Source organism: Chiloscyllium plagiosum, unplaced genomic scaffold (assembly GCF_037043375.1).
Source record: "Chiloscyllium plagiosum isolate Xiang-an unplaced genomic scaffold, Cpla_swu_hap1 HiC_scaffold_22, whole genome shotgun sequence".
Classification (NCBI taxonomy): Eukaryota; Metazoa; Chordata; class Chondrichthyes; order Orectolobiformes; family Hemiscylliidae; genus Chiloscyllium; species Chiloscyllium plagiosum.
This window is the reverse complement of record NW_028270160.1, coordinates 8,504,691-8,531,199: the sequence shown is the minus strand read 5'-3', so window position 1 is coordinate 8,531,199 and position 26,509 is coordinate 8,504,691. Positions and strand designations below refer to the sequence as shown.

Genomic DNA, 26,509 nt, shown 5'->3' with positions numbered 1-26,509 from the left:
TCAAAGACTTATGACAAGAGTTGTGGCAGGATTGGCCTACTGTGATATGTAGGCAAAAGTGAGGACTGCAGATGCTGGAAACCAGAGTTTAGATCAGAGTGGTGCTGGAAAAGCATGGCAGGTCAGGCAGCATCCGAGGGGCAGGAAAATCAACGTTGCGGGCAAAAGCCCCCTTACTGTGATATGTATATATAGAGGAACCTCAATTATCCGAATATCAATTATCCAAATTCCAGATTATCTAAAGAAATAATCTGGATATTTTGTTATATATCCAGATTTATATATAATTAATCAGGTCCCACAAAAATGTTACATCAAAGAGGTAAGTGAATTTGATTTACCTGTACTCTGTATTCCTGTCACTTTACTGGGCCACTTATGAAAGAAATGGCCAAGAAAGTAAACGCATGAGGTGGTGTTTCTATCGCTACACTGAGTTCCCAGAAACTGACAAATGCTCGCGATCGTGGAAGCTGTTTGGGACCTTGTTTAATGCTGGGATCAGCATGGCTTCCCTCATTTCAGGTAAAATTGATTATCCAAATAATCTATAATCCGATTGAAACAGTGCCCACCCATCTTGTTCGGATAATCGAGGTTCCTCTGTACATGGAAAGATCACATGGTGCATTTGGTAGAGCTTTTTGAAGGAGTAAATTGTTTTGGTTTGTAATGTAAGCGAGGCTCGCATTTGTTGAAAGAATATACTGTTAGGGAAGGGTTACTAAGCCCAGCTTAGAAAAGGCAAAGTTTAAGTGCAAGTGCAACCATATGTTAATTCTTTATCTTCCCTCAATGTTGTATCAATGTTTTCAAGTTGATGTTTGGGAGCATGGCAAAAACGTTTGAATATGTGGGAGTGGAGTTCATAACACATCCATGTGCTCAGAGTCAAATCACCCATACAAAACCTTAATGTGCCATGCACAAATATATATCTCTAAAATACTTAGTACAAATGTTAATGCATTGCAGCTCCACGAGATTCTTTATCAAATGGTTTTGAGTTTCAAGATCACAGTAGGAGGTAAGGAGGGGTCACAATGCTACTATCACTCTTAGATAAATTATCAAGGCTCAGTTACATTGAACAAGGGAAGGAGATAAGCCACAGAATTCCAGAATATAAATTCAAGGTTGTGGCAATGCTAAATGTGACTTAAAGCAGCTGTGCACTCTTACTTTGCAAATTAAAACAAAGAACATTACACCATCTCTAAGCATTAGCAAAACAAGCAATGCGCAGTTTACAAACTCACCATCAGCTCCTCTTTCTCTGTAAGGTGAGGCTCTGGCTATTTGATTGTTGGGAATTAATGGCATTTCTGATAATGTTTTACTAGATTACTTCCAGTGTGGAAACAGGCCCTTCGGCCCAACAAGTCCACACTGACCCGCCGAAGTGCACCCATCCAGACCCATTCCCCTACATCATCCCTGCACCTAACACTACGGGCAATGTAGCCTGGCCAATTCACCTAACCTGCACATTTTTGGACTGTGGGAGGAAACCGGAGCACCCGGAGGAAACCCATGCAGACACGGGGAGAGTGTGCAAACTCGACAGTCAGTCGCCTGAGGCGGGAATTGAACCCGGGTCTCTGGCGCTGTGAGGCAGCAGTGCTAACCACTGTGCCACCGTGCCGCCCAAACTTCATCTATTGTCCACTTCATACAGTTTTCAGAAGAGCTAATTATTTTGTTTTATCTCAATTGAAATAGTAAAACCACTAACCACTCTGTAATCAGGATTTATTTTTGTTTAAACATGAGTTAGACACTTAGGAGTGCAGAAAAGAGCATTTTCTAGAACGTTTTGTAGGATAATGCTGTGACTGAAATGCATTGTGCTGCACATCTATTATGGAACTGGATACATATTTGTTGGACAGAGCATTTAAGTCCATATATCCAGACACAAAGCCACTAACAAATTGCTTCAAGGTCTGGACATTTTAAGTGTTTTGGCTAGTGATAGTGTTAAGTATTGTTTGGACAAAATTTATTGGAAATGTTGTGTGAAGGAAGTTTTGCTAGATTGTCCTCAAATCTGATACTCTCAGTTAGAAAAAGATTGCAGAAATGGAACTGCCTGGGTTCATGCACAGGATTGTGGAACATGCCGGCACAGAGATTGGCCATTAAAACCCATCATGTCCATACCTGCCAAAATAAAGCTCTTCAGTCTCATCTTACTTTCAAACTCTTGCTCAATAGCCCTGTTACAGCACCTCAAGCACAAAAGCCAGATCATTTTTTTTTTAAACACAATGAGGATTTCTGCTTCTACCATTTCTTTCAGGTCGTGAGTTCCAAGCCTTTATCCCCTTCTGGGTGAAATAATTCTCAACCGCCCTAATTCCTTCTACCAGTTACTTTAAATCAATATCACACCCTGATTAATGACCTCTGCTAACTGAAATAGGTCCTCCCTATCCACTGTATCATCGCCCCTCAGAACTTTACACACCTCAATTCATTCCACTCTCAGCTTGACCTGTTCCAAAATTCCCTTATGTCTCTCACTTATTCTGTTGCCTAAAATTCTCCATTCATGGCAATATCTTGAGAAATCATCTCTCTAGTACGATCACTTCGAAACAGTGCCCTAGCTGTGAAGAACAACCTCTTGAGTGAAGTGTAAGATTCTGTGAAACAATCCAATTAGAATTTCATAGAATCTCTCCAGGATGGTAACAGGCCCTTTGGCCCCACAAGTCCATACCAACTCTCAAAAAGTATTCCATCCAAAGCCATTCCCCATTACTCTACATTTACCCCTAACCTACACATCCCTGAACACTATGGGCAATTTAGCATGGCCAATTCACCCTAACCTGCACATCTTTGGATGTGGGAGAAAATCAGAGCACCCAGAGGAAACCCACACAGACACAGGGAGAATGTCCAAACTCCATACAGAGTCATGCGAGGCTGGAATCGAACCCACTGTGAGGCAGCATTGCTAACTGCTGAGCCACCGTGCTGCCTAAGTATGTGTCATCCTTATATCTGACAATCTTTATATCACCCTTAACTCAGCTGATCTTTTTAGGCACTGAGGTACACTGACCACTATGTGAGGAGTTATTAGTAACCATAGCTCCACCATGGCTGAGATGTTTCTCAAACCCGTTCTCCTGCCTTCTCCCTGTAATCCAAAGATGTGCAGGTTAGGTGAATTAGCTATGCTAAATTGCCCATAGGGTGCATTAGTCAGGGGTAAATGTCAGGTCAGGGAATGGTTCTGGGTGGGTTACTCTTCGGAGGGTCGGTGTGGACTGGTTAGGCCGAGGGGCCTGTTTCCATACTGTAGGGAATCTAATCGAATCTAAAAACCCCTGATCCCAATACTAATCAAGAATTTATCTATTGCTGTCTTAAATACGCTCAATGGCTTGGTCTCCACAGCCCTGTGAGGCAATGAGTTCCACAGATTCACCACCCTCTGGCTGAAGAAATTCCTTCACATCTCAGTTCTAAAGGGTCGTCCCTTTGTTCTGAGGCTGTGCCCTCGGGTCCTAGTATCTCCTACTAGTGGAAACATCTTCTCCATGTCCACTCTATCCAGGCCTCTCAGTATTGTTTAAGTTTCAATTAGATCCCCCCTCATCCTTCTAAACTGCAATGAGTACAGACCCAGAATCATCAACTGCTCCTCATATGGCAAGGCCTTCATCCCCAGTCATCATTCTTGTGAACCTCCTCTGGACCCTTTCTGGGCTGGAACGTCTCTTCCCATTGCTGTAAGTGGTGACCATGGAGAATCAGATTGCAGTATCCACATAGGCTGGTTTCCATTTGACTTACAGCAAATGTTTCAGCAGAATGATTCTTTGTGACTGGGAAAGATGAGTCATACAAATCCCAGAAACTATTGCCAGCAGACAGAGACAAGGAGTTCCAAAATTTGAAGCTAACCGATGGCCAATGAGAGTGCAGCGTTCTCCTGTTTTCTCGAGAAATTAGAAGGATAAGGGGTGATCTGGTCAAAGTCTTCAAGATAACTACAGGAAAAGACAAGGCCAATAAAGATGGACTATCTCCACTGGCCAGAGATTCTAGAACTAGGGGCAATAGTCTGAGAATGAGGGCCAGAATGTTCATCCACACATACAGGGTGGGAGAGGTTTGAAACTCTCTTCCACAAACAGCAGTGGATGCTGGATCAATTGTTAATTTTAAATCTGAGAAAGATAATTTTTGTTTGACCTGATATTAAGGGATGTGTGCCAAAGGGCAGGTACATGGAGTTAGGCCACAGATCAACTATGATCTCATTACAAGCTGGAACAGACTCAAAGGGCTGAATGGCCTACTCCTGTTCCCATGATCTTCTCGTTCAGATGGGAATCTGACATTTTGTTAAGTGAGGCTGTTCTTAGTTGAGTCCTGAAGCCTTGCCTTTGATAGAGGGTTGTTCTGAGATGGAAGACCATAACATTCAGGAGTAGAATCAGGCCGTTTGGCCCATTGAGTCTGCTCCACCATGGCTGAGATATTTCTCAAACCCATTCTCCTGCCTTCTCCCTGTAACCCCTGATCCCATTAGTAATCAAGAACCTATCTATCTCTGTCTTAAATATACTCCATCGCTTGGTCTCCACAGCCCTGTGAGGCAATGAGTTCCACAGATTCACCTCTGGCTGAAGAAATTCCTTCACATCTCAGTTCTAAAGGGTCGTCCCTTTGTTCTGAGGCTGTGCCCTCGGGTCCTAGTCTCTCCTACTAGGGGAAACATCTTCTCCATGTCCACTCTATCCAGGCCCCTCAGTATTATGTAAGTTTCAATCAGATCCCCCCTGTCCAGGGATGTGCAGATTAGGGTGAATTGGCTATGCTAAATTATCCATAGTGCCCAGGGATATGCAGGTTAGGGTGGATTGGCTATGCTAAATTGTCCCACAGTATCCAGGGATGTGCAAGTTAGGGTGGAATCAAACCCGGGTCCCTGGCGCTGTGAGGTCACAGTGCTAACCACTGAGCCACCGTGCTAACCACTGAGCCACCGTGCTAACCACTGAGCCACCGTGCCACCCTAACAAACAGACCCTGCAAGTGTGGCCCTGCCACAGCGTGGGAATTGAACCCACAACCTTGGTGTTATCAGCACCACGCTCTAACCAACTGAGCTAATCGACCTACACAAGGAGGGGAGAAAAAGTGACAGGCAGACCAAGTGGATTTTGTTAATATTTTCTGTCAATCAGATACACAACTGTGCGATTTCTTAAAACCATCAGTGACTTTTGTTGAAATTGCATTCAAGTTAAATGATTTTCTCTGACAACATCCTGAGGGACTACCAGCTCACATTCTGCATCAACGGGCTGACAAGTCCAAAGTATGACCTAGAAACTCTTGCCACATGCAGTGCAAATGGTTGTCGCAGGGTCAGGTGAATGGATTTTTAAAAAAAATTATGACTTATTGTCATATGTACCTAAATACATTGAAAAGTTTTGTTTTGCGTGCAGTACAGGGAGGTCAAACCATTCAAAGTGCATTAGGGCAATTCAAGAAAACAAGGAATACAATTGTTAACAGGTGCACAGAAGGTGCGCAGAGTGAGGTCAGCATTAGGTTTAACTTTTGAGAGGTTAATTCACAAGTCTAATAACAGTAGGGAAGAAGCTGTTCTTGAATCTGTTGGTATGTATTAAGCTTCTGTATCTTCTGCCCAACGGAAGGGGTTGGAAGAGATTCTAGCCGGGATGGGAGGGGTCTTTGATGATGCTGGCTGTCTTTCCGAATCAGCAAGATGTATAGACGGAGTCAATGGAAGGAAGGTTGGCTTGCGTGATGGACTGGGCTGTGTTCACAACTCTCTCTAGTTTCTTAAAGACCTGGGAAAAGCAGTTGTTATACCATGCTGTGATGCATCTGGATAGAATGCTTTCAATAGTGCAGCTTTAAAAATTGGTAAAGGATTATGTGCTTCTTTGGATGTCTCGATGTTGCCTCTACATGTTCCTGACAAAGTCACTGGATCCATTCATTGCCTCCCTAAGTAAACCTTCTCCATCTTGGTTTGTTCCGAGCCAGAGTTGCCCATGATTAGATAATGATGTTTAATCTCTCCAGGGAAGCTTTGAGGACATCCCTAAAACATTGCTACTGTTTTCCCAAAAGTCTCCTGTTGTATCGTCCTTGCCACTTACATTGTCTGTGCTCACCACAGATATTTATCTCACCCAAGAAATGCTAACGATTTTCAATTCTCACTGAAATCAACCACAAAAACATTCCGTATAATATGCTGTGCATGCAGTTCAATAAATGCTGATCAAATTTAAAAAGCTAGGCTGATTTCAGGCAGAGTCAAGTCTTCAAACAGTTTCAATCAGCTGCTTGTAAGATGTGATGATGATGATTAATGATAAGATTGTGGAAGCAACTGCTATTTCTCCTTGCTTTTTAAATTTTACAGTCCAAGTATAACAAGTAAATTTCATTAATACCACTGAGTCAGCTATAGAGGGGAATTTAATGTTACAGAGTTGAGAAGCAAAGGTCTTAAATAAAATGATATCAGTTAAAAATAGACAATAAAGACATTCAGGAAAAAAAGAGAACAAGAAATAACACATTGCACGTTTGCTTTAATAATTCAGCTTAAGTTATTAAATTCAGCTTTGTAACAAGTAAAACAAAATCAGATATACATTTTAACATCACAATGCATGATTACACATATTATACAGAGGGTTCTGCTACAGAATATTAAGCCTGCATGTTAACTTGGTACTTATTACATTGTCACACTCCTGGATACTAATGTGCAGAATGAGGCAGTTTTCATATACACAGGGGAAGCATGGACCCAAACAACATTGGAAAAGGAAAGATTAAGGCAGCAGTCACCACAAAGACAAGCTGTCAATAATTCTTAAAGAGCTGGGATCACTGGACAATATAACAAAATGTTAATGCCACTTCCACTGACAAATATAACTTAGCAGTGAACCTTATACAATATTAATCTGAGGGCTCTGAAAGCCTGTTTTGCCAATGTTTATGGAGTTGTTCAATTCGATATGAAATACACTTTAAAATGCCTATAAATCACTGACAAACGCCCTTCTCACTACTTATTTTCCCAATGGTAATTTAGCTAAGAATATTGACAGCGCACCATTGATGTTTAACCCAGGAAGCAATTAGAACATATGCAAAGCATTCAATTCTATCACTGTTCAAGAATACATTTTAATGTATCAGTGCACTGACATTACAGTATTAACCTTGTTAGAAAGATCAAATATTAGGTACAGCAGTATTATTGTCTGGATTCTTCTCCTCGAACATATCAATTCTCTACCTTTAACAGCGCATTCAAGTATTAATGACTTAGAAATTCATATCAGTACTGCATACATAATGACTATAAAAGCTGCATTGCAAAGTCAGCACTTCCAGATTCTGCACAAGATATAGAATTCCCCATTATCTGCTCTCCCTCCCCTGAACTATCATGTAAAGGACTGTAGCCAATCTTGCTGTTAATAATCTATACACATACAAAGCCAACTTGTTCATACTCAACAGGCACACTATGTATCTGACCTGAGCAGAAGCCACTGTGTTTTTCATCACCACTAAGTCAAAGGAGCACCTGGAAAAGGTTCTAAACATTGCACATAAAAGCTGAATGGTTTGCTTAAGAACATGGTTCTTGGTGGATTGTAGCTCTCACAGTTTCCTTCCCTCCGCCCCATCATACTTCACTACCTGCAGGGCTTCAGCTCCTTTTATTCACCTTCACGCCATCTTTCATCTCATTTCAACAGATGCTTCAGCTGGTCTTGAAGATTTGTAGAAAGTTCAACACTGTCAAAACATTTAATTAAGGGAGGAAGAAAGTGGGTTATTTGATCTGGTTTTACACCAACATTTCTTAATTTTATAAATAAAATCAGCATCCCTCCCTCATGATTTTAGTTTCCAGCAATCAGGATAATAGATGAAATAACTTGTGTCAACTGAGAAATATTTACATCTTAAGGAGGTACACTTGTTTAGTGTTTGAACATGCTGCTTTTTCAATACCTGGGAGAATAAATACTGCTTTATATCTGTTCTCATTCAACTTGATATGAATATATGAGTTAAGACCAAGAGTGGGTAATTTGGCTCATTGAGCTTCTCCATTATTCAATAAAACCAAGATGTGGAGGTGCCGGTATTGGACTGGGGTGGACAAGGTCAGAAGTCACACGACACCAGGTTATAGTCCAACAGGTTTATGTGAAATCTCAAGCTTTCAGACCACTGGTGTTATGTGACTTCTGACTCAATAAACTTACAGTTGACTGGGTCACTCCATATCACCCTCTACCTCTAAAAATCTTTCAATTCCTTACTTGACAAGAATCTATCTACTTCTGTCTTCAAGATATTCAGAAGGCATGTTTTTGTAATGTAGATTTCTAGAAGGGATTTGATAAGGTACAACCTAAAGGTTATTGGGGAAATTAGAAGTTTGTGGTGTACAGGGTAACATGGATAGCAGATCAGTTAGCTAATTGGAACAGTAGGCATTAATGAGTCATTTTCTGGTTGACAAGATGTAATGAGTTGGACACTACAGGGATCAGTGCTGCAGCCTCAAGTTTGTATAATTTATTGACATGTCTTGGGAGCCCTTGCTCTAGATTGTTCCACAAGAGGAAACATCCTTTTCACATTCACCCTGTTAAGACTCCTCAGGATTTAATGTTTCAATCCGTCTGTCTCTCTTCATAAGACAACCTGCCCACTCCAGGTATGAGAGTCGAAAAGTGTGGTGCTGGAAAAGCACAGCAGGTCAGGTAACATTCAATAAGCAAAAGAATCGACGTTTTAGGCTTAAGACCTTCATCAAGAATGTGGAGGGGGAAGGGGGCTGAGAGATAAATAAGAGGGTAGGGGTGGGGTTGGGGAGAAGGTAGCTGTGAAGGCGATAGGTAGATGCAGGTGGGGGTAATTGTGATAGGTAGTTGGGGAGGGTGGAGTGGATAGATGGGAAGGAAGACAAACAGGTAGGACAGGTTAAGAGGGCAACTCCATTCCAGGTATTAGTCTGATAAACTTTCTCTGAATCGCTTCTAACACATCTACATTTTTCTTTAAATAAAGAGACCAATACTGTTCAAAGTATTCCAGACATAGTTTCACCAAAGTCCTATATAACTGAAGCATGTGACTTCCTTATTTGTGTTCAATTTGCCTCGCAATAAACAATAACATTGTTAGCTTTCGCAATTACTTGCTGTAGCTGCATATTTACCTTTTCCAATTCCTTCATTGGGATACCCAAATCTTTCTGCATGTTACAGCTGTGCAGTCGTTTACCATTTAGTTAATATGGTTAGTTTTTATTCTTCCTGCCAAAATGGTCAATTTCATCTTTCCCCACATCACCCCACCTGCCAGATCTTTGCCCACTCACACAAGTTATCTATGTCCTCTCATAGTCTCCTACATCCTCTGCACAACCTACTTTCCTCCCTCACTTTCAGGGAGCTCTGGACTTGCATTCCAAGATCCCTCTGTATATCAATGCTTCTAAGGGTCCTGTCATTTACTGTATACCTTCCTCCTACAACTGACCCTCCCCAAATATATCACCTCATACTCGTCCAGATTAAACTCTACCTGCTATGGCTCCTCCCAACTTTCCAAATGATCTACATTCTGCTATATCCTTTGACAACCTTCCTCACTATGCGGGACACAATTTTCATGTCTGCAAACTTACTCATCAGACTGCCTACATTTTCATCCAAATCATTTATGTATATTACAAACAACAGAAGTCCCAGCACTGATCCTTGTTGAACACCACTGTTCCCAGATCCTCCGATCAGAAAAACGCCCCTCAGCCCTATGTCAGCTCTGACCAAGCCAATTTTGTATCGGGAAAGGAGCGGTCACCCTGTTGGGAGTTTTCTATAGGCGTCTGAATAGGTCCAGAGATGTAGAGGAAAGGATAGCAAAGATGATTCTTGATAAGAGTGAGAGAGATGGAGTAGTTGTCATGGGGGACTTCATTTTCCAAATATTCATTGTCCAGTGTGTGCAGGAGGGCTTCCTGACACAGTATGTAGACAGGCCAACAAGGGGCGAGGCCACATTAGATTTGGTACTGGGTAATGAGCCCGGCCAGGTGTTAGACTTGGAAGTAGGCGAGCACTTTGGTGATAGCGACCACAATTCTGTTATATTTACTTTAGTGATAGAAAGAGATAGGTGTATACCACTGGGCAAGAGTTACAGCTGGGGGAAAGGCAATTATGATGCGATTAGGCAAGATTTAGGAAGCATAGGATGGAGAAGGAAACCGCAGGGGATAGGCACATTAGAAATGTGGAGCTTATTCAAGGTAAGGCTACTGTGTGTCCTCGATAAGTATATACCTATCAGGCAGGGAGGAAGCTGTACAGCGCGGGAGCTGTGGTTTACGAAGGAAGTGGAATTTCTGGTCAAGAGGAAGAAGGCTTATGTTAGGATGAGATGTGAAGGCTCAGTTAGGGCACTTGAGGGTTACAAGGTAGCCAGGAAAGACCTAAAGAGAGAGCTCAGAAGAGCCAGGAGGAGACATGAGAAGTTGTTGGCGGATAGGATCAGGGTAAACCCTAAGGCTTTCTATAGGTATTTAAGGAATAAAAGAATGACGAGAGTAAGATTAGGGCGAATCAAGGATAGTAGTGGGAAGTTGTGTGTGGAGTCAGAGGAGATAGAGGAAGCACTAAATGTATACTTTTTAACAGTATTCACTCTAGAAAACGACAATGTTGTTGAGGATATTACTGAGATACAGGCTACTAGGCTAGGTGTGATTGAGGTTCACAAGGAGGAGATATTAGAAATCCTGCAGATGTAAAAATAGGTAAGTCCCCTGGGCCGGGTGGGATTTATCCTAGGATCCTCTGAGAAGCCAGGGAGGAGATTGCCGAGCCTTTGGCATTGATCTTTAAATCGTCATTGTCTACAGGAATAGTGCCAGAAGACTGGAGGATAGCAAATGTGATTCCCCTGTTCAAGAAGGGGAGTAGAGACAATCCTGGTAATTATAGACCAGTGAGCCTTACTTCAGTTGTTGGTAAAGTGTTGGAAAAGGTTATAAGACATAGGATTTATAATCATCTAGAAAAGAATAATTTGATTTGGGATAGTCAGCACGGTTTTGTGAAGGGTAGGTCGTGCCACACAAACCTTATTGAGTTCTTTGAGAAGGTGACCAAACAGGTGGATGAAAATACACTGGTTGATGTGGTGTATATGGATTTCAGCAAGGTGTTCGATAAGGTTCCCCACAGTAGGCTATTGTACAAAATGCTGAGGAATGGGACTGAGAGAGATATAGCAGCTTGAATCAGTAATTGGCTTGCTGAAAGAAGACAGAGGGTGGTGGTTGATGGGAAATGTTCATCCTGGAGTCCAGTTACCAGTGGTGTACCGCAAGGGTCGGTGTTGGGTCCACTGCTGTCGTCATTTTTATAAACGACCTGGATGAGGGTGTAGAAGGGTGGGTTAGTAAATTTGCAGACGACACTAAGGTTGGTGGAGTTGTGGATACTGACGAAGGATGTTGTAGGTTACAGAGAGACATAGATAAGCTGCAGAGCTGGGCTGAGAGGTGGCAAATGGAGTTTAATGCGGACAAGTGTGAGGTGATTCACTTTGGATGGAGTAACCAGAATGTAAAGTACTAGGCTAATAGTAAGATTCTTGGTAGTGTAGATGAGCAGAGAGATCTTGGTGTCCAGGTACACAGGTCCTTGAAAGTTGCCACCCAGGTTGACAGGGTTGTTAAGAAGGCATATAGTGTTTTAGCTTTTATTAATAGAGGGATCGAGTTCCGGAACCATGAGGTTATGCTACAGCTATACAAAACTCTGGTGTGGCCACACTTGGAGTATTGTGTACAGTTCTGGTCACCGCATTATAAGAAGGATGTGGAAGCTTTGGAAAGGGTGCAGAGGAGATTTACTAGGATGTTGCCTGGTATGGAGGGAAGGTCTTACGAGGAAAGGCTGAGGGACTTAAGGCTGTTTTCATTAGAGAGAAGAAGGTTGAGAGGTGACATAATAGAGACATTTAAAGATAAGCAGGGGGTTAGTTAGGGTGGACAGGGAGAGCCTTTTTCCAAGAATGGTGATGGCGAGCACGAGGGGGTATAGCTTTAAATTGAGGGGTGATAGATATAGGACAGATGTCAGAGGTAGTTTCTTTACTCAGAGAGTAGTAAGGGTATGGAATGCTTTGCCTGCAACGGTAGTAGATTCACAAACGTTAACTACATTTAAGTCGTCATTGGACAAGCATATGGACATACATGGAATAGTGTAGGTTAGATGGGCTTCAGATGGGTATGACAGGTCGGCGCAACATCGAGGGCCTGTACTGTGCTGTAATGTTCTATGTTCTAAGCCAATTTTGTATCCAACTTACTGAAATTGAAAAAGAACTGAAAATAACCCACGTCAGACACTTAGAGTACAAGGTTTAGATTTGATTTGAAAACTGTGTTGACCTTTCCCCAATGTCACTCTTTAATTCAGGCATTAAGTTCTTTGGCATACACCTTGTGTACTATTCTTTAATGAATATGTTACAGTATTAGACAATCTACTGTGCATTCAGCATATCTGTCGGTTATCCACATGTATGTGTGTAGTAAAACAAAAGAACTACAGATGCTGAAATCCGAAACAAAGACAGAAATTGCTGGAGAATTTCAACAGGTTTGACAGTATCTGTGGAGAGAAAGCAGAGTTAGTGTTTCGAGTCCAGTTCTGAAGAAGGCTCACTGGACTCAAAACATTAACTCCGCTTTCTCTTCACAGGTACTGTCAGACCTGCTGAGTGTAATAACTATGCATCATGCAAGTAATAAAGTATTAGCTAACCAATGCGTCATCATAGCAACCTCAACAACACTTCTGCAATTCTCCCCACATACAGCAAGTCAAAATATAGCCCAGGGAAAAAAATCAGCAACATTTAAAAGGAGAATTAAGTGGGCAAATATATTGTGGGTGAGCAGTCACCACCTTGCACTTCCTGATTCTGATTGACTTATAGAGCCGTGGAATGGCACAGTGATCAACTAATCTAGTCCCACTTGCCTGATCTTGGCCCATATCCTTCCATACATTTCTTATTCACATACTTAACGTTGTAACTGTACTCTTATCTGCCACTTCCTCTTCTGGAAGTTCATTCCACACATGAACCACTCTCTGTGTAAAAAAGCTGTCCCTCGTGTCTTTTTAAAAACTTTTCTCCTCTCATCTTAAAAGTATGTCCCCTAGTCTTGAAATCCACCACCCTAGAGAAAAGACACCTGCCATTCATGTTATCTATACCCATTATGATTTTATAAACCTCTTAAAAGATCACTTCTCAACCTCCTATGATCCACTGACAAAGGTCCCATCCAGCCTCTCGTTATAACTCAAACATTCCATTCCCAGCAACATCCTAGTAAAATCCTTTCTGAACCATCTCCACTTTAATAATATCCTTCCTCCAACAAGGTGACCGGAACATCACACAGTATTCCAGAAGAGGCCTCACCAACATCCTGTACAACCTCAACTTCGTGTCCCAGCTCCTGTACTAAAAGGTCTGAGCAATGAAGGAATGCTAAATGCCTTCTTAACCACCTAATCTATATGATGCAAACTTCAAACATTTATTTACTTGAACCTCTAGGTCTCTCTGTTGTACAACATTACTTTTAATTGTATAACTCCTGCCTTTATTTTACCAAAATGCAATGCCTCGCGCATTTATCCAAATTAAACTCCATCTGCCACTCTTCAGCCCATTGACCCAATTGATCAATTGTGCCTTTCCAGTGTTTTGTGTCTTCCTTATAGATTTCTAGCATATTGAACCATTGTCTGATGCTGAACCAGGCTGTATGGATATCATGCTGTCCTGTTTGACCTTGAACTGAGCTTTCAACCTGTTATCTTCTCTATCTGCAAATCTGCTGGTGACAACCTCCACAACCATCACACAATGCCACCCTATCACAGCTCACCTGCTTTGGAATCCCTCAGTCACATGACCCAAGACTAGTATGACACTCAGAAATGGAGAAATCAAGATACTCCTTCCATAGAAAATGATCACATTTTAACTGAAGTTAAGTTTACGAATCTGCAAACAAGACTACAGCAAATACTCACTTTTTCTGTATAGCTTCCTGCCTGAGAGGGAGGAAGAAGTTTACGGTTAGTTAAAAGAAACTTAATTGCAAGAATATCAAATACATTTTACCAAAAGCATTTTCTTTGGAGTCTACAAATCTGCTTCCCATTTATAGAAAAGATATTAACCAACATAATACTGAATCCCAGAAATCATAGCATGGATTACTCAAAATAGCATTCAAGTTCAGCAGGTAAATGTTCTATTGGTTTTTATTTTAAAAGAAGTGGAGTATAAAAGGTTTTGCTAAAAGGCACTACTCAGAACATATCTGGAACACTACGAACAATTCTGGGTCCCTTACCTAGGGAGAGATATACTGGCATTGGAGATAGTCTCGAAAAGATTCACTCTACTGCTTCCAATTATGGAGGGATCTTCGTATGAGGAAAAGTTGAATAGGTTGGGCCGGTACACATTGGAGTTTAGTGAAATGAGAGAAGACCTTATTGAAACACTCAAGATTATTGGGAGGCTTCCCAGAATGGATGTGGAGAGGTTGTTTCTTCTTATGGAGGACTCTAGAACCAGAGGGGATAATCTCAGAGTAAGAGATTGCTGTGGAATTCTTTACCACAGCAGACTGTTGAAGCTGAGTCATTAAGTGTATTCCATGCTGAGACAGACAGATGTTTAGATCAATAAGGGGAGTAAGGTTTATAGGGAAAAGGCCATAAAATGAAGTTGAGGATTATCAGATCAGCCATGATCTTGTTGAATGAAACAGCAGACTCGATGGGCCAAATGGCTTCCTTTTGCTCCTGTCTCTTTTGGACCTTACCCTGAAGCTCAATTACTGTGAACATTTTTATATTCTAAATTTCCCTCAGTTTCTTGTTCTCTTCCTCCAAATTTTCCTCCTTTCTTGAGTCAAGCCCTCACGGGAACTTCTCAATTTAGTGGCAAGTTCCCAGGGTTTGACAACTTTACTCTGAACATTTTTGTAAAAAATCAGATGGAGCTCAGAATCTGACATTGGATGATAAAAAAAATTAAAACATTGGATAGGGAAGAAAGGAAGAACACAAAGAGAAAAGGAATAATACTTACTGGTACTGTAGATGTGTTGTAATAATTGCCATTTTACGCAGGCTCTGTCAAGAACAAGGACCAAATGATGAACACAATATTGTGAAGAAATGAAGTGATCAAGAATAATGAAGTGAAATTAACAGAGCTGAAAGAAACTACAATGACTCTTTTTATTCCATGGAATTTTATATACCCCAGTCTCTGGACCAGTATCTATCCTCAAGCAACAGAATTAAAATGTGTATCTGGTCATGAGCACATTGCTTGCAGGAATGTGCTGTGTGCACACAGTATTTCCTCACGTTTACAGAATACACTTCATTAACTGAAAAGCACATTGAAAAACTTGAGGTTGTGAATGTGATGATATTATGGCTTTAAGAGTTGTATTTTGTCCTGGTGTTTTTTGTTTGAAGAGAGTTCTTAAGGCAGAGGTTCTGAGCTGCCAATTGCAAATCCATAAACAGCTTGTGAAGCCTGTTTTTTTTAAAAAAGGTGGAACAATAGAAGCAGCCTGAATGGGTGGGGTCAAACTCCTACAGAACCAGAATTTTTAGTTTTAGGTTTTCAGTTGCACTTATTGCTGGGGTCTTGAAGCTGTATGTGGAAGCTGCCATGCATCTCTCCCCGCTACTCTCTCTCTCTCTCACCCAGAGTCTTCTCTTGATGCTTTTCCTGGCCAGAATTGCGTATGAGACAATCAAGTTTATTGACTTTGCCTTTGCCAGGGGTGTTTTTAATGGGATGTTACTACACTAAAACACTTATTGTTTCATAGTAAAATAATCTATTATTCTGTTAAATTTTCCAATACAGTCAAAGTCATACAACGTGGAAACAGACCCTTTGATCCAACTAGTCCATGCCTAACATAATCCCAAAGTAAACTAGTCCCACCTGCCTATTCCTGGCTGGTATCCCTTTAACCTTTTCTATTCATGTACGTATCCAAGTATCTTTTAAACATTGTAACTCTGTAACCACATCCACCAGTTCCCCAGGAGGTTTGTTCCATACGTGAACCACCCTCCGTTTAAAACATTAGCCCCTCGTGTCTTTTGCAAATGTCTCTCCTCTCACCTTAAATGCATGACCCCAGACTTTAAATCCCCCATCTTCGTAAAAAAATACACCTACCATTAGTTATTCCAATTTCTTATTTTAGTTGTTGTATTTCAACCATAGTGAATCAATAAAGTGTGTTTTGCTCCAGATCTGGTAGTTTAACCAGTCAAATTGCATCCAGAATATACCACCTTTCATTTAACTTTAAAATAAGAAAAAAAGTTGGCGTCTGGACTATATGCCTAATATATTTTGAGGTGGTTTGATCTGATCCATAACATAAGAGAGACCATATGGCTACGGCTTTTCCAAGCTTCAATTTAAAGAAGTTCCACCAAGGTGCATTTTCAAATGCAGGTGGCTAATTTTATATTTCACACCCACCAATCTTTGTGTTCTGTACACCAAGCATATAAGTGCTGATTCATTCTCAGGGGACGCTGTGTATTGTCTCTCATGAATTGTGGCCAGATCTTCACGTTAACATGGGCCCTTGATTTAACATCTCACACAACAATAGTGGATGAGATTGCACTGGGAGTGTCAGCTGAGGTTCGAGCGCTGGACCCAGGAGTGAAAGTACAATAGTCAAAACCCCTTTTTTTTTGTAGATATACTTTTTTGTTGATTCTGACAACGATATAAACAGGTGTTGTGCTTTGAGAACCAGCTGTGAAGTAAATAACATTATGAAAGGAACATTTCCCAGGGGACTGCTTTGATGCAAGTGGTTGAGAGATGAAGTACTCACATCCTCGGAGTGTAGTATCGAATCCTCCTGCATCACCATGTTCCTAGCTGCTTGACCAAGGAGCTGAAACAGGAAACAAAATCACAATATACTCCTTAAAACACTGCAGAAACTTTGTAACAGCAAATATTAATGGCTCGCCAGGTAGAATTAACATACACTACTGCAATTTTCAGAGCTTTCAGGAACTTCAACTTTGTTGATTTGGAAGTAAAGTTTCAATGGAGTGTATTTCACGAGTAAAATAAAATCAAAAACAGAAATGACGTTTCACACCTCAGGCCACTTCCAGAAGTAATGCAGTGGCTGTGAAACAATAATTGATATTATGAAGCCAAGTTGTCGACACCAAGATAACTTGGAGGAGGAATATAAGCAACTAGATTATCTGATTTACTGTGGGTAGGGGGGTACAAAGTGGCCAAAGCATGTGATTTTCTTCCAATGGTACTGTAGGATTTTTATATCTATCTGAAAGGAAATATGGGAGCTCATTTCAGCATTCCATCCAATAAAAAAATCTTAAACAGTGAAGTAGTTCCTCAGTCATCGGCTGAGATTACGTCCTCAAAGTTCAGCAGCACAGTTTGAGTCTGTAACCCACCTACTCAAAGAGGAACCATCACTGAGAGAAAGTGAGTGGAAACCCACTGAGGGCACAGCTGATGTTCAACATTGGGTCCACAGGTAGGGACACTACCAATGAGTGTTCAAGTCTCACCTACTCCGGAGGTATGTAGTAACATCTCTTAACAGGTTGATGAGGAAATATCAAACTGACACTTAGCACTTAATGATTGGATGAAGTTGGCAAACGAAACAGCCACAAGACGACGGAAAGAAAACCTCAATTGTTCAACAACTACGGATTTAAAGGTTCATAGAAAAGCCTCGACCTTCAACTGGATTGAAATATTCTAACTGGAACAGCCTCGGAACATCAATAGCAGCTCCTGAACAGAGACTTCTCTACCTTGACCGGTATAAAGACAAGGGCAGAAGTAAAGGACAGTAATTCTCCAAAGCAAACATGGAGAAAACAAAAAAGGACACAACACAAATAATCTTAAAAAAAAACTCCACAAATAAGTAAACTTCAATAAGTGCTTTGTTCATATTTACCTTACTTCAAATTATTCCCACTGACACCAAAACAAGTGTTAATAACCCCAGATACAACTCAAATGAAAATCAATCACTATATGACTAGGTACTTTCAATAGTTCAGACTGACTGACTGCAAGAAGTAAAAGAAACATTCAGTAGAGAGGGTTTATCTCTGCTACAATGTGTTAACTCAATGTTATTACAATTATGCCACCCTTTCCCGAGTCGTCTCCCTGACTAGTTTGCAATCAAAGCTACAAAAAGAAAAAATACTAATTATGAAATTAGAGGAATCTTAGGAATCTGCAGACCAATCCCATATCCAACAACCTGCTCTGAAAATGCTGCTCATATATTTTGACAGTTGTGACAAATTCCACAACAGCTGCCACAAACCACATATTCAAATCAAATGACTTTCTTGAAACAAAATTAATTTTTCCCATCTCCCTTGATTCTTGAAAAAAAATCCAGAATTCACATCTGCATATTCACCAAAAACTAATCCATTATTTCCTGGGCTATATCCTATCAGTACTCCAAAACTTGTTGATATCTGTTGTTTAGGTTTTGAGATTTATTATTTACAGGTTAAGAGGAGAAAACATTAGCTCTGTCTCAACGCCACAGGTAAATTTCACTTATCCACCAGTTCACTCAGTGTCAATGCTGAATATCTGCAAATTAAAATAGGTCCAAAGAACTCCAAAACAAAATCCTCTTTTTGGGAAGAACAACATACATATTTGCAGTCAACATCCATTCCTAATGATAACACTCTATATCATCCTTGGTAAAAACAATGATTGCAGATGCTGGAAACTAGATTCTGGATTAGTGGTGCTGGAAGAGCACAGCAGTTCAGGCAGCATCCAAGGAGCAGTAAAATCGACGTTTCGGGCAAAAGCCCTTCATCAGGAATACTGCCTGAACTGCTGTGCTCTTCCATCACCACTAATTCAGAATCTATATCGTCCTTGCCTGGTCTGGTTCATTCTGGTGGGATTTCGGACTCACAGCAGTGCAATCGTCTCTTAACTGCCCTCTGAAATGGTCCAGCAAGCAAGTCAGTTGTATCAAAAAAAACTGCAAAGCCTGAAGAAAGGAACACATTTGGAGAGACGACCCTGGTGTTGAGCTGACACTGGAAACAAAAATGGCAAAACCCACCCCAAGTTAGATCCCATGGGATTCAGGCTACAAAATTGGCTTAACGATAATAGAGGGTCGTTTTCACAACTGGAGGCCTGAGCCCAGCAATATTCTGCAGGGATTGGTACTGGGTCCACTGTTGTTTATATAAACAATTTGGATGGGAATATGGGAACATGGTTAGTAGGCTTGCATAAGACACCAAAATTGGTGGTGTAGGAAATAAGGAGGAAGATTATCTAAGATTTTAAAGTGATTTTGATCAATTGAGCCAACTGGCCAAAGTGTGACAAATAGAGTTTAATTTAGATAAATGTGACATATTGCATTTTGTTAAGACAAACATGGGCAGGACCTCTCTAGTTAATAATAGAGTCCTGGGAAGTGTTGTAGAACAGAGAGGTACAGGGTTTCAGGTACATAGTTCATTGAAAGTTGCATCATAAGTAGACTCAATAAAGGTGGCATTTGGCACACTTGCCTTCATTGCTCAGACCATTGAGGATAGGAGTTGGGAAATCAGATAATCGTCGTACAGAGCATTGGTGAGGCCATGTTTGGAGTTCTGTGTTCAGTTCTGGTCGCCCTGCCAAGGGAAGGATATAATTAAGTTGGAGAGGGTGCAATAAAGACTTACGAGGATGTTGCTAAGGCTACAGAGTTTGAGTTATAAGGAGAGGCTGGATAAGCTGGGACGTTTTTCACTGGAGTGTAGAAGGTTGAGGGGTGACCTTATTGAAGTCTATGAAATCAGGTAGTATGTAGATATGGTGAATAACAAAGGTTCCCTACAGTGGTGAGTTCAGTGGTAAAGGGCATAATTTTAAGGTGAGAGGAGCAAGATTTAAAAGGGGTATATGGGATGAACTGCTGAGGAAATAGTAGGTGCAGGTATTGTTACAATATTCAAAATAAAATTGGACAGATACAGGAATAGGAAAGGTTTAGAAGGATAAACAACAAAAATGCTGGAGGAATTCAGTAGATCAGGCAGCAACTGTGAAGAGCAAATAGAGTTAATGTCTCAAATCCTTCTTTGGTATTAGTTGCAACTAGGAAAAGGTGATATTAATGCTTGATGATGGCGAGTGGTTGGGGAAGAAGCGAGTGGATAGGTGGAGAGGGGGCCCAGAGAAAAACAGAAAAAGAAAGGTTGACAGACAAAAAGGATTGTTGATAGTGAGCTAGGGAAGAAGAGCTAGAATATTGTGTGCACTTCTGGAATTCATGGTATAAGAGTGATGTGATGTCACTGGAGATGGTGTAGAGGAGATTTACCAGGATGTCACCTGGTCTGGAGAGTTTCAATTAGGAAGTGACATTGGACAGACTGGGGTGGTTTTCTTGACAGCAGAGGAGATTGAGGAGAGGTCGTGACTGAGATCTATAAAACGATGAGGGAACAGGTAAAGTAGCCAGAAAGAGACTTTCCCCTCTGGAGGATCTCACCCATTTCCTCTGACTCCACACATAACCTCCCTCCTTTATCTTTGAGTGAGCGTACTCTTTCCTTCGCAACCCTCTTGTTCTAATATGTGTATAAAATGCTTTAGGATTCTCCTTAACCCCGCTGGCAAAGAACATTTCATAGCCCCTTTCAGCCCTCCTAACTCCCCACTTCAGCTCCTTCCTACTTTCTCTGTATTCTTCAATGATTTAGCCTGTACTTAGTTGCTTAGATCTTGGGTATGCTTCTTTTTTTGCAAATAAACTGAAAATTTCCCCCATCATCCAAGGCTGCTGAATCCTGCCATTCCTTGCCTTCATTTTCACAGAATCATGTCTGTCCTGCACTCTCTAAAAGATTCCCACATCTCAGATGTGGATTTACACTGCAAGGAGTATCAGAAATAAGGTGGGTGAACTTAAGGCGTGGATCGGTACCTGGGACTACAATGTTGTGGCCATCACGGAAACGTGGATAGAAGAGGGACAGGAATGGTTGTTGGAGGTTCCTGGTTACAGATGTTTCAGTAAGATTAGGGAGGGTGGTAAAAAAGGAAGGGGGGTGGCGTTGCTAATTAGAAATGGTATAACGGCTGCAGAAAGGCAGTTCGAGGGGGATCTGCCTTTGGAGGTAGTATGGGCTGAAGTCAGAAATAGGAAAGGAGCAGTCACCTTGTTGGGTGTTTACTATAGGCCCCCCAAATAGCAGCAGAGATGTGGAGAAACAGATTGGGAAACAGATTTTGGAAAGGTGCAGAAGCCACAGGGTAGTAGTCATGGGCGATTTCAACTTCCCAAATATTGATTGGAAGCTCTTTAGATCAAGTAGATTGGATGGGGCGGTGTTTGTGCAGTGTGTCCAGGAAGCTTTTCTAACTCAGTATGTAGATTGTCCGACCAGAGGGGAGGCCATATTAGATTTGGTACTTGGTAACGAACCGGGACAAGTGATGGGCTTGCTAGTGGGTGAACATTTTGGTGATAGTGACCACAATTCTGTGACTTTCACCTTGGTTATGGAGAGAAAAAGGTGCGTGCAACAGGGTAGGTTTTACAATTGGGGGAAGGGTAATTACGATGCTGTAAGACAGGATCTGTGGAGCATAAATTGGGAGCATAGGCTGTCAGGGAAGGATGTTGTGGAAATGTGGAACTTTTTCAAGGAACAGATACGATGTGTCCTTGATATGTATGTACCTGTCAGGCAGGAAAGAGATGGTTGTGTGAGGGAACCTTGGTTGACGAGGGAGGTTGAATGTCTTGTAAAGAGGAAGAAGGAGGCTTACATAAGGCTGAGGAAACAAGGTTCAGACAGAGCGTTGGAGGGATACAGGATTGCCAGGAGGGAGCTGAAGAAAGGGATTAGGAGAGCTAAGAGAGGGCATGAAAAATCTTTGGCTGGTAGGATCAAGGATAACCCCAAGGCATTTTATGCGTATGTGAGAAACATGAGAATGATGAGAACGAGGGTAGGTCCGATCAAGGACAGTAGTGGGAGACAGTGTATTGAGCCGGAAGAGATAGGAGAGGTCTTGAATGAGTACTTTTCTTCAGTATTTACAAATGAGAGGGACCGTATTGTTGAAGAGGAGAGTGTGAAACGGACTGGTAAGCTAGAAGAGATACTTGTTAGGAAGGAAAATGTGTTGGGCATTTTGAAAAACTTGAGGATAGACAAGTCCCCCGGGCCTGACGGGATATATCCTAGGATTATGTGGGAAGCAAGAGAGGAAATTGCAGAGCCGTTGGCAATGATCTTTTCGTCTTCACTGTCAACAGGGGTGGTACCAGGGGACTGGAGAGTGGCGAATGTTGTGCCCCTGTTCAAAAAAGGGAATAGGGATAACCCTGGGAATTACAAGCCAGTTAGTCTTACTTCGGTGGTAGGCAAAGTAATGGAAAGGGTACTGAGGGATAGGATTTATGAGTATCTGAAAAAACACTGCTTGATTAGGGACAGCCAGCACGGATTTGTGAGGGGTAGATCTTGCCTTACAAGTCTTATTGAATTCTTTGAGGAGGTGACCAAGCATGTGGATGAGGGTAGAGCAGTGGATGTAGTGTACATGGATTTTAGTAAGGCATTTGATAAGGTTCTCCATGGTAGGCTCCTGCGGAAAGTCAGGAGGCATGGGTTAGAGGGAAATATGGCCAGTTGGATAGAAAACTGGCTAACCGGTCGAAGTCAGAGAGTGGTGGTAGATGGTAAATATTCAGCCTGGAGCCCAGTTACAAGTGGAGTTCCGCAGGGATCAGTTCTGGGTCCTCTGCTGTTTGTAATTTTTATTAATGACTTGGAAGAGGGAGTTGAAGGGTGGGTCAGTAAATTTGCAGATGACACGAAGATTGGTGGAGTTGTGGATAGTGAGGAGGGCTGTTGTCGGCTGCAAAGGGACTTAGATATGATGCAGAGCTGGGCTGAGGAGTGGCAGATGGAGTTCAACCCTGTCAAGTGTGAGGTTGTCCATTTTGGAAGGACAAATAAGAATGCAGAATACAGGGTTAACGGTAGGGTTCTTAGTAAGGTGGAGGAGCAGAGGGATCTTGGGGTCTATGTTCATAGATCTTTGAAAGTTGCCACTCAGGTGGATAGAGCTTGTAAGAAGGCCTATGGTGTATTAGCGTTCATTAGCAGAGGGATTGAATTCAAGAGTTGTGAAGTGATGTTGCAGCTGTACAGGACCTTGGTAAGGCCACATTTGGAGTACTGTGTGCAGTTCTGGTCGCCTCACTTTAGGAAAGATGTGGAAGCTTTGGACAGGGTGCAGAGAAGGTTTACGAGGATGTTGACCTGGAATGGAGAATAGGTCGTACGAGGATAGGTTGAGAGTGCTAGGCCTTTTCTCATTGGAACGGCGAAGGATGAGGGGTGACTTGATAGAGGTTTATAAGATGATCAGAGGAATAGATAGAGTAGACAGTCAGAAACTTTTTCCCCGGGTACAACAGAGTGTTACAAGGGGACATAAATTTAAGGTGAAGGGTGGAAGGTATAGGGGGGGATGTTAGGGGTAGGTTCTTTACCCAGAGAGTGGTGGGGGCATGGAATGCGCTGCCTGTGGAAGTGGCAGAATCAGAATCATTGGTGACCTTTAAGCGGCAACTGGATAGGTACATGGATGGGTGCTTAAGCTAGGACAAATGTTCGGCACAACATCGTGGGCCGAAGGGCCTGTTCTGTGCTGTATTGTTCTATGTTCTATACCCTCAAATTGTAGCTCCCAATCCACATTCTCCAAATCTTGCCTAATTCGATTTGTAATAGGTTAAGCTAAGAGCCAGGAAGTGTAAAGGAGATGTGAGGATAAACTTTTTCACCCAGAGTGTAGTGAGAATCTGGAACTTTCTGCCTGTGACAATGATAGAGACAGAAACCCTCAGAACATTTAAGTATTTAGATAGGCAAAAGTGAGGACTGCAGATGGTGGAAACCGGAGTTTAGATCAGAGTAGTGTGGAAAAGCACAGCAAGTCAGGCAGCATCCAAGGTGCAGGAAAATCGACATTTCAGGCAAAAGCCCTTCGTCAGCACCACTCTGATCTAAAATTTAGATGGGCACTTGCGATGCCAAGGCTATGGGTCAAGAGTTGCAAAATAAGATTAAGATAGGTGGATTATTTGACTGATCTGGATGTAATAGCCCTTTTCCGCTGCCGTAGATCTCTATGGCTCTAAGACAAGCTAGCTAGGTGCAGATGCTGGAGTATCAATGTTGAGAGTGTGGTGTTGGAAAAGCACAGCAGGTCAGGCAGCATTTGAGGAGCAGGGAGAATCAACGTTTCAAGCAAAAGCTCTTCTTCAGGAGCTATGAATAGTTGAAAATGGGTTGGCTGCATTAGTAGCAACCCATTTCCTTGAAACGTTAGCTTGCTTTCTCTCTCTATGGATGTTGCCTGACCCGCCGTGATCTCCAAAACATCAGTCCCAGAATGTTATCTCTATTTCTCTCTCTCTCTACCAATGTGCCAGATCTGCCAAGCATCACCAGCATCTTCTGTTTTCATTTCATGTCTGGACCTGGGGTGGGGTGGGGTGGGGATAGTACCTGGTCACAAACAAAGACAGAAATTGCTGGAGAATCTCAGCAGGTCTCACAGCGCCTATGGAGAGAAATCAGAGTTAATGTTTCAGGTCGAGTGACCCTTCCTCAGAATCGCACACAAGGGGATGCACAGAACTGTACGGGGTCTCCCAGTCATTCAATGCATTGCAGTCTGTGGGATCTTGCTGTGTACCAAGTGGACGCCAGCCATTACAAATGACGCCGTTGACAGTGAGGCACTCCCTCAGTTCCATGAGAGGCGCCAGCTAGGGTCACCAGGTCAATCTCTCCCCAACTCACCCCTCCCTGTGGAGTTCATCTTGAGCTCAGAACCTTTTGGGAGTTCTAGGGGTAGGGGAATGGTGGTGGTGCAGGCAAATTGGCCCCGAATCCGCAGGTGGAGGGAGAGGTCAGTGCACCGGGTCTATCACTGGGTCAGACCTCCCCTGCACCATCCTTGTGTGGGTGAAGGGCAAGAAGGTGAGGGGATGGGGATCGGAGTGAAGGGGTAGGGGAGGGAGGAGATGGAGAGAGGGGTTGGGGTAGATCGTGGGGGGGAGCAAAAGGGAGAGGAGAGGCAAGAGGGGTTGGGCGAAGGTGACAGACTTGTGGTTGGGTGACAGGGTGGAGGTTGGAGGAGGGGAGAGTGACAGGACGGGGGGGGGGGGCGACAGGACGGGGGGGGGTCGAGAGGACCGGGGGGGCGACAGGACGGTGGGGGGGGGCGACAGGACGGTGGGGGGGGCGACAGGACGGGGGGGGGGGGGGGCGACAGGACGGGGGGGGGGGGCGACAGGACGGGGGGGTGGGGGTGAAGGTGGGGGTGAAGGTGGGGGGTGAAGGTGGGGGTGGGGGTGAAGGTGGGGGTGGGGGGTGAAGGTGGGGGTGGGGGGTGAGGGTGGGGGTGGGGGGTGAAGGTGGGGGTGGGGGGTGAGGGTGGGGGTGGGGGGTGAGGGTGGGGGTGGGGGGTGAAGGTGGGGGTGGGGGGTGGGGGTGGGGGTGAGGGTGGGGGTGGGGGGTGGGGGTGGGGGTGAGGGTGAAGGTGGGGGTGGGGGTGAGGGTGGGGGTGGGGGGTGAGGGTGGGGGTGGGGGTGGGGGGCGATGATGTGAAGACCCCCCCTCCCCCTGATGTCCGGTACCTCTGAGCTGCGGGACCCCTTCAGGATCTGCTTGGTGAGAGCGATCACATCCGTGGTGCAGGTGGAGACCTTCTCCGAGAGTAAACCCTTCACCGACTGTCCGTACCGGGCCTGAGCGTCCGCCGCTGTCCCCGCCGCCACCGCCGCCATCTTACCCCCGGGCGCCGCTACGGGAAGCCCAGGGCGCCCTCTCCGCATTTCAAAACCGCGAGAGCAGGCTGCATCAGGCACAGGCAGTGGGACAGGGTTAGACAGTGGGACAGGGACAGGCAGTGGGACAGGGTCAGACAGTGGGACAGGGACAGGCAGTGGGACAGGGACAGGCAGTGGGACAGAGACAGACAGTGGGACATGGACAGGCAGTGGGACAGGGTCAGACAGTGGGACAGGGACAGGCAGTGGGACAGAGACAGGCAGTGGGACAGGGACAGGCAGTGGGACAGGGTCAGACAGTGGGACAGAGACAGACAGTGGGACAGAGACAGGCAGTGGGACAGGGACAGGCAGTGGGACAGAGACAGGCAGTGGGACAGGGACAGGCAGTGGGACAGGGACAGGCAGTGGGAC

At 43.3% G+C, this 26,509-nt stretch overlaps 1 protein-coding gene and 1 non-coding gene across 2 annotated transcripts; both read right to left on the bottom strand.

Annotated features, from left to right (window-relative positions):
• Positions 1–5,064: 5,064 nt before the first annotated feature.
• On the bottom strand, positions 5,065–5,145 carry trnai-gau (transfer RNA isoleucine (anticodon GAU)). Its single transcript has one exon. It is a non-coding gene; the product is annotated as a tRNA-Ile (tRNA).
• A 1,443-nt stretch (positions 5,146–6,588) lies between these two features.
• Positions 6,589–26,144, bottom strand: borcs7 (BLOC-1 related complex subunit 7). Its single transcript, XM_087998725.1, has 5 exons — positions 25,943–26,144; positions 17,057–17,119; positions 15,259–15,302; positions 14,187–14,207; positions 6,589–7,833 (listed from the first exon to the last, which is right to left on the bottom strand). Exons 1-5 carry the CDS (start codon positions 26,138–26,140, stop codon positions 7,782–7,784), a joined length of 378 nt encoding a protein of 125 aa, XP_087854851.1. The 5' UTR covers positions 26,141–26,144; the 3' UTR covers positions 6,589–7,781.
• Positions 26,145–26,509: the final 365 nt, after the last annotated feature.

What these genes read in the sequence shown, in the direction of transcription:
- borcs7 (XM_087998725.1), bottom strand. Translation starts at nt 26,140, where the DNA reads ATGCGGAGAGGGCGCCCTGGGCTTCCCGTAGCGGCGCCCGGGGGTAAG. An exon ending in AGGGGTCCCGCAGCTCAGAG is followed by an intron (nt 17,120 to 25,942) that starts GTACCGGACATC and finishes TTCCTGTTTCAG; the next exon opens with CTCCTTGGTCAAGCAGCTAG. An exon ending in ACAACACATCTACAGTACCA is followed by an intron (nt 14,208 to 15,258) that starts GTAAGTATTATT and finishes CCTCCCTCTCAG; the next exon opens with GCAGGAAGCTATACAGAAAA.